An 8,414-nucleotide genomic window follows, 5' to 3' on the forward strand; every position below is an offset into this window, starting at 1 on the left:
TTCTTTTTTCTGCATGTGGTGGCATCCTCAGTACCTGCGGGGCTGTACCTTCGGTAGTTCTGATAGGCGGTGAATATCGCAGAGCACTCACCACTCAGATCATTCAGGTCAGGAGATCCAGCACATTCTCGGATCAGGTCCTCGAATTCTGGTAGACCCGGTTCACTGAGGACGGTGCTGCACGACCAGGTGCTCAGATTTGTTGAAGCAGCACTCTCGCACCTTCCTTTGTACTTCAGGCAACCCCAAGACCTGTGATGCCTCCACAGCAGAGTCAGTGTCTGGGAAAGAACTACAGACCTCCATAACAATATCAGAAATGGCTCCATTCTCATCAGTGATGAGTCGCCCACCAAGGACGGGATGAAGACATGGGAAATTAGAGGGGTTCCACACGCCGAGATGGGATGCATCCAAAACAGAAGACACTTCTCAGGAACTTGAAGACACGAGAACTGAGCCGCTGCTTCTTCATTGTTCTGCATGCGGTGGTGTCCTCAGTACCTACAGACAGAGACAGGGGGAGGAGGATCAGTTTGTAGCACTGGGAGAATCTGGACCACCTTAAACACAAAACATTATGAAACCTCAAGAGAAACTGACACACTCACCATCTGGGTGGGCAGGAGTCTCCAAGTCTTCCTCATTCTCGACCAAGTCGTCAGAGGCTTCAGTCACCTGGAAATCACATCACAGTTAAATTACATTAAGTGAGGAATCCAACATAAGACTGAGTGTTACACTAGGAGGAAATCAGTAAAATCAGGAAATCAGTTCAGTCTACTTACCTGAACAGCAGGGATGGCGCTGCACAAATCAGGGGAATCTTCAAGGGGGGACTCAGTGCACCTCACCAGGTATGTGCCAGGTCTGTTTTTGGGGCCATACCTTCGGTAGTTCTGATAGGCCTCGAATATCTCAGAGCACTCATCACTCAGATCACTGTGATCAGGAGATCCACCGCATTCTCGGATCTGGTCCTCGAATTTTGGTTCACTGAGGATGGTGCTGCAGGACCAGGTGCTCAGATTTATTGAAGCAGCACTCTTGCTCCTTCCATTGAACTCATTTGTTCTTGGCCGCTGATCTGAGTCCTTCTGAACTTCAGAAAACCCCAACCCCTGTGATGCCTTCACAGCAGTGTCAGTGTCTGGGGAAGAACCGGAGACATGGAAACATCCCAGAGCGTAGTCAGCAAATGCTATCAGGATGGCATTAACAGCATGTCTGATTGTCCACTGGTCAACATAAGATGCTCCGTTTGTCAGGTGCTTGTTCAAAAGGCTTTTGTATGCCTCACTGACAATATGAGAAATGGCTCCATTCTCGTCAGAGAAGAGCCGCCCACCAAGGACCTGGTGGGTAATTTTTATATGGGACATGGTCTCCAGTTCGTCTATCAGACGCTCCACCAGGCGCTCGTAGAGAGAAACCACAGGGATCCCAACCATCAATGACTCCAGCCGCTTGACGAGCTCCTCCGCTATCTTCTTGATGAATGCGGGAGGCACAGTAAGGACCTTAGAGTCTTCAGGATCCCGACTCAGAGTGACTTCCTCGACCGTCGGTGATCTCCTATGACAACCAGCAGCAGATGACACCTCCTCGACTCGGGCCTGACTCTCCTCACGTTCGTGCTCCGGGCTGGCCAGAAACTCCTCAACTCCATTCAGTTCTGGAGTTTCGTTTCCTAATAGCCGAGCACTGAACAGGGTGTCAAGGGACTCGCTGGGAAGGTCGAATGTCAGCTCAGGGGATCTGTGAAAGATTAAAGGCTTGCTTTAGTCTTGAGTGTAAACTACTGACCTGAATAATCTATTAAATGAGTAAAACACACCAAAAACCTGAACAACACTCACGTTTCTGGCTGCACAGGAGGAGGTGGAGATGGATCATCAAAAACATCCAGGCCAACTTTCTCTAACCAAGCACCTGGAATTATTTGGGGGAGAGTCACACAAACAAGGAGCCCAGTTAAATGAAGGAACACAGTTATGCTCAAAACTTAAAGCTATTAAATAGTTTAACAGCTAATTTTGCCCTCTTGAAACTGAAATATGGAGCCAAACTATTCCCAGAATTATAAATCAGACAGTTCCGGTCCTACAATCTGCTAAGCCACGTTCAAAGCCGTTATAAACTCCACGATATACCACTCCTATGACCGTCTAATAACAACTGAACTGCGTATTTCTACTCCACTGCACAAAAAACCTTGTTGTGTAAATGGAATAATCTTAGACTCTAATGCTGCTCGCATGGACCATCAAGTGTACTGATGAAGTGAGAACCCGTTTTGTTTAAACTGAGGGGCTGGCAGCTTATGTTCTTATCTAGAACATAATCGTTAAGAACAAAACAAAAACGTTCTTATCTAGACTGGTCAACAAGCTAACAGGCTAAAAGAGAGCAAACAGCTTAAACTCCATCACTCATATCACAGGCTTGAATTACGCTATGATTAACAGTAAAACTACAGTATAAAAGTCTAAATAATGTCACTTGAATGTTTATCATCCGTTTTAAGAACGGCCTCTCGTGGCTGATTGCTTCATTATAAGGAACCTGGGCACCACTAAAACCTCTCAGTTCAAGATCTTACCTTTTATGGCCTGAACTGGTGGTGGACAGCTAGCTTTAATTGGCGGTAGGACGCAGTAAGAGCGAGCACGCATGTCCACATACAGAGCCTGAAAGAAACATAAGATATAAGAGAATTAAGTACTGATGCATTCCTAATCTGTACACACGTGTAATATATTATTTATTATATATATATGTATATATATATAGCGTATCCACATACCTGACAGGTCTTTTCTTGCTTCTGCCTGACAGGTGCCAGATTGATGAAGCCACTGTCCTCTTTGAGCTCCCTCTTCTTGGTGGGACCACAGGAGCCCTTGGCTTGTCTCTCCTTTCGCTTTCCGCTCTAGAGGCAGATAAATCACGAGATAAGCACATTTTCCACAACATACCCACCACTGATATCTGGTGGTCCAACATCAGCCACTGAAAAGTCGTGGTAATTTTTGTGGTTGTAATTCCAGCGATTACTGTGTCTTTACTTGTTCATGTCCTTGCTCTCACTCTACAGCTGCTAAATGGTTTTTCACTGTTTTTAAACAATGACAATAAAGATCCATCTGTCTGTCTAATCATGAACACGGCTCATCCTCTCAGCGGCACGTATTATCAGACTTCTCAGAGTAATAACACTGATCTAGGATCAGCTTCTGCTTTTATTTACACTGAATAAAACTCCATTAAATGAAGAGACCTGATCTTAGATCAGAGCTTTCTCTGAGATCACCAATTAATGTGGCCCAACGTCTTTTAATACAGACCTTTACGCACTTTGTCCTTCAGTTGGACGCTGCTGTCAACAAATGTGATATTCTCATGTACGACTAGCAGAGAAACAGCATGAAGCCCCATGATGTACATGTTACTTGTATGGTCATTCGAATAGAAGAGAGCGTAATGTTCAGTCGTCAAACAACACATTCACCTTCATCTGTTCTAACTGGTGAATCAATGTAACATGTCCAATTGGCCTGACTGCATGTCTTTTGTGGGAGGAAACCGGAGAACCCGGAGGAAACCCAAGCAGACACAGGGAAAAGATGCAAATTCCACACAGAGAGGACCCCAATCCCCTGGTCACCCGGCCAGGGAATTGAACCCAGAACCTCCTTCCTGTGAGGCGACAGTGCTACCCACCACGCCATCGTGCTGCCCTTATGTACACACACACTCGCACGCATGTATATCAATGCATGTACACACACACGTGTATGTATATCAATGCATGTACACACACACGCACGCATGTATGTATGTATGTATGTATATCAATGCATGTACACATACACACACGCACGTATGTATATCAATGCATGTACACACACACACGCATGTATGTATATCAATGCATGTACACACACGCATGTATGTATGTATGTATGTATGTATGTATGTATGTATATCAATGCATGTACACACACACACACACACACACATATGTATATCAATGCATGTACACACACACACACACGTAAGTATATCAATGCATGTACACACACACGCATGTATGTATATCAATGCATGTACACACACACGCATGTATGTATGTATATCAATGCATTTACACACACACACACACACACACAAATGTATATCAATGCATGTACACACACACACACACACACGTATGAATGTATATCAATGCATGTACACACACACACGCATGTATGTATGTATATCAATGCATGTACACACATATGTATATCAATGCATGTACACACACACACGCATGTATGTATATAAATACATGTACACACACACGCATGTATGTATATCAATGCATGTACATGTACATATGTGTGTGTGTGTGTGTGTACATGCATTGATATACATATGTGCGTGTATATCAATGCATGTACACACACACGCATGTATGTATATCAATGCATGTACACACACACACGCATGTATGTATGTATGTATGTATATCAATGCATGTACACACACACGCATGTATGTATATCAATGCATGTACACACACACACACACACACGTATGTATATCAATGCATGTACACACACACGCACACACACACACACACACATATGTATATCAATGCATGTACACACACACACACGCGCGCATGTATGTATATCAATGCATGTACACACACACACGCGCATGTATGTACATCAATGCATGTACACACACACACACGCGCATGTATGTATATAAATACATGTACACACACACGCATGTATGTATATCAATGCATGTACATGTACATATGTGTGTGTGTGTGTGTGTACATGCATTGATATACATATGTGCGTGTATATCAATGCATGTACACACACACGCATGTATGTATATCAATGCATGTACACACACACACGCATGTATGTATGTATGTATGTATATCAATGCATGTACACACACACGCATGTATGTATATCAATGCATGTACACACACACACACACACACGTATGTATATCAATGCATGTACACACACACGCACACACACACACACACACATATGTATATCAATGCATGTACACACACACACACGCGCGCATGTATGTATATCAATGCATGTACACACACACACGCGCATGTATGTACATCAATGCATGTACACACACACACACGCGCATGTATGTATATCAATGCATGTACACACACACACACATATCAATGCATGTACACACACACACACACACACACACATAATGCATGTACACACACACACACACACATAATGCATGTACACACACACACACGCGCATGTATGTATATCAATGCATGTACACACACACGCACACATATGTATATCAATGCATGTACACACACACACACATATGTATATCAATGCATGTACACACACACACACGTACGTATGTATATCAATGCATGTACACATACACACACACGTATGTATATCAATGCATGTACACACACACGCACACGTATGTATATCAATGCATGTACACACACACGCACACATATGTATATCAATGCATGTACACACACACACACATATCAATGCATGTACACACATATCAATGCATGTACACACACACACACACGCATGTATGTATATCAATGCATGTACACACACACGTATATCAATGCATGTACACACACACGTATATCAATGCATGTACACACACACGCACACACACACACATATGTATATCAATGCATGTACACACACACACACACACACACACACACGTATATCAATGCATGTACACACACATATGTATATCAATGCATGTACACACACACGCACGTATGTATATCAATGCATGTACACACACACGCACATATGTATATCAATGCATGTACACACACACGCACGTATGTATATCAATGCATGTACACACACACGCACGCACACATATGTATATCAATGCATGTACACACACGCACACACACACACACACATATGTATATCAATGCATGTACACACACACGTACATATGTATATCAATGCATGTACACACACACGCACATATGTATATCAATGCATGTATACATACACACACGCATGTATGTATATCAATGCATGTACACATACACACACACACACACACACACACGTATGTATATCAATACATGTACACAAACGCATGTATGTATATCAATGCATGTACACACACACACACGTATGTATATCAATGCATGTACACACACACACGTATGTATATCAATGCATGTACACACACACACAGGTATGAATGTATATCAATGCATGTACACACACACGCACACACACATATGTATATCAATGCATGTACACACACACGCACACACACACACATATGTATATCAATGCATGTACACACACACGTACATATGTATATCAATGCATGTACACACACACGCACATATGTATATCAATGCATGTACACACACACACACACACACATGTATATCAATGCATGTATACATACACACACGCATGTATGTATATCAATGCATGTACACATACACACACGCATGTATGTATATCAATGCATGTACACACACACACACGTATGTATATCAATACATGTACACAAACGCATGTATGTATATCAATGCATGTACACACACACACGTATGTATATCAATGCATGTACACATACATACACAGATAGATAGATAGATAGATAGATAGATAGATAGATAGATAGATAGATAGATAGATAGATAGATAGATACACAGATAGATAGATAGACAGACAGATGAATATATGAATATATCAGCGTTAGAAACTCTGGACTTACCTTTTTCTCTTTGTGCTCCGCCTCCATCGTCACGTCTGCACCTCAGATCAGCTCAAACGCGAATGAAGAAAATTCACTCGCTTCTCACTTTTATAGACACCGCGCGCTCACCCCCCATTATGACAGCCGCCCGAACGGGTCACCATGGCAACGCTTGTAGCTGTAGGACCACGCGACCGTTAACCTGATCAAGTTCGGGATTAAATGAACGAGTCTGAAAACGCGTCTTCACGTGTTCTAGATAGCCCGTGTCCTAGAACAGACCACGCAGTGTGAACGGAACCACAGCACTTCCTCTGCTCTGCTTTCAGCTTCCGCTCAGCTGCAGCCGCTTTTCTCCAAACTCCGGCGGGAAAATCTTCCACAACCAAACCGCTGCTGGTAAAATGTCGCTGAACGGGCGGCTTCTGGACGAGGCGGCAGCCGCTCCTCATCCCGGCTTCTTCTTCCTTTTGTCCCGGTCCACCTTAAACGGCCAGCCTGTAACCGCTGCGCTACTTAAGGTGGAACGGGACAGTTAGGAGAAGAAGCCGACTTCAGCTCCGAGGCTTCTCCGGGTTTGAGTTTCCCGCTGCAGATTAACGGCGGCGGAAACGAGCCGGAGAGATTATAAACGCAGACGAGGCCGTTAATCTCCAAACGATCGACCTCCGCCTGAAACCGCGCCGCCAGCCGGGCCACACGGGCTCCGCGTCGCTATGGTGACCAGCGGTCCGCGCCACCCTTCAGGGTTAAAGGTCGCCGGATTAGCCGCTACAGGCTCCATCAGGTGCAGCGTGTGAGAGCAGTGAGCGTTAAAGCGCTGAAAGAGCAGCAGAGCTTTATTTCACTGTAGAGGAGGATTATTTTATTATTCCCTGCTGATCTGATTCTGCTGCGGAGCCGCGACAGCAGAGAAACGCCATATTAATCAGCCAACCTCACAATGTCTGACCTCCTGCTCTCTGATTCAGCTGGGTTGGTATTTCTTATCAACTTCTTTCTGTTTTCATTCATTTCCATATTTATTTATTTCTGTGTTTATTTCTCTATGTCCTTGTCTTTATGCTAATGAAGGGGCTGTCAATCAATGACGTCACAGCATTTTACCGTTCCTGCTGTTGGGGCAGTGTGATGTTGTTACACTAGATTATTCACTTCAGGGATTTTATTTTGAAATCAGCAAGGGCTTTTAATTGTTGGAGCAATTCATTGAGGAGAGAAAGGGGGACTATGAAATGTAAAATTCTATCTGTAAAACTCTTAGTTCTAATTATTTTATAGTTTCTTTTGGCTACTGCAAATAATCCAGCTTGAGAAATATATAAAAGAGAACTTTGATCTACTAGAGCAAGATCAATATGGGCGGAGTTGTAGCAGCCTTTACTTGAGTGGAGCACGGAAGAAAGCTGTAGCCCCACCTTTCGTCCTCTTTGGAAAACGCCACTGTGAGAGAAGGTATGTGCGCGCGCAGCTCCGTTATTTTAAGTTAAAAACACACTTTGTATTTTCCAGTTTTTGACCTAAAACGAGTTCATTCAGTCACAAAAACATTATAGCACCCACTGGTTAGGCTGCTGTGCAGTTAACACTCTGTTTTATGAGGTTTTAATACGTTTTTATTCGCTGTTGGCCA

The 8,414-nt window shown here is 43.5% G+C and overlaps 1 protein-coding gene across 1 annotated transcript; it reads right to left on the minus strand.

The window, feature by feature from the left end:
- Positions 1-6,954, minus strand: LOC108443941. Its single transcript, XM_037543279.1, has 7 exons — positions 6,800-6,954; positions 2,807-2,932; positions 2,603-2,690; positions 1,860-1,932; positions 789-1,758; positions 612-678; positions 1-504 (listed from the first exon to the last, which is right to left on the minus strand). Exons 1-7 carry the CDS (start codon positions 6,824-6,826, stop codon positions 380-382), a joined length of 1,476 nt encoding a protein of 491 aa, XP_037399176.1. The 5' UTR covers positions 6,827-6,954; the 3' UTR covers positions 1-379.
- Between the last annotated feature and the right edge of the window lie 1,460 nt (positions 6,955-8,414).

This window comes from Pygocentrus nattereri, chromosome 12 (genome assembly GCF_015220715.1).
Source record: "Pygocentrus nattereri isolate fPygNat1 chromosome 12, fPygNat1.pri, whole genome shotgun sequence".
Lineage (NCBI taxonomy): Eukaryota > Metazoa > Chordata > Actinopteri > Characiformes > Serrasalmidae > Pygocentrus > Pygocentrus nattereri.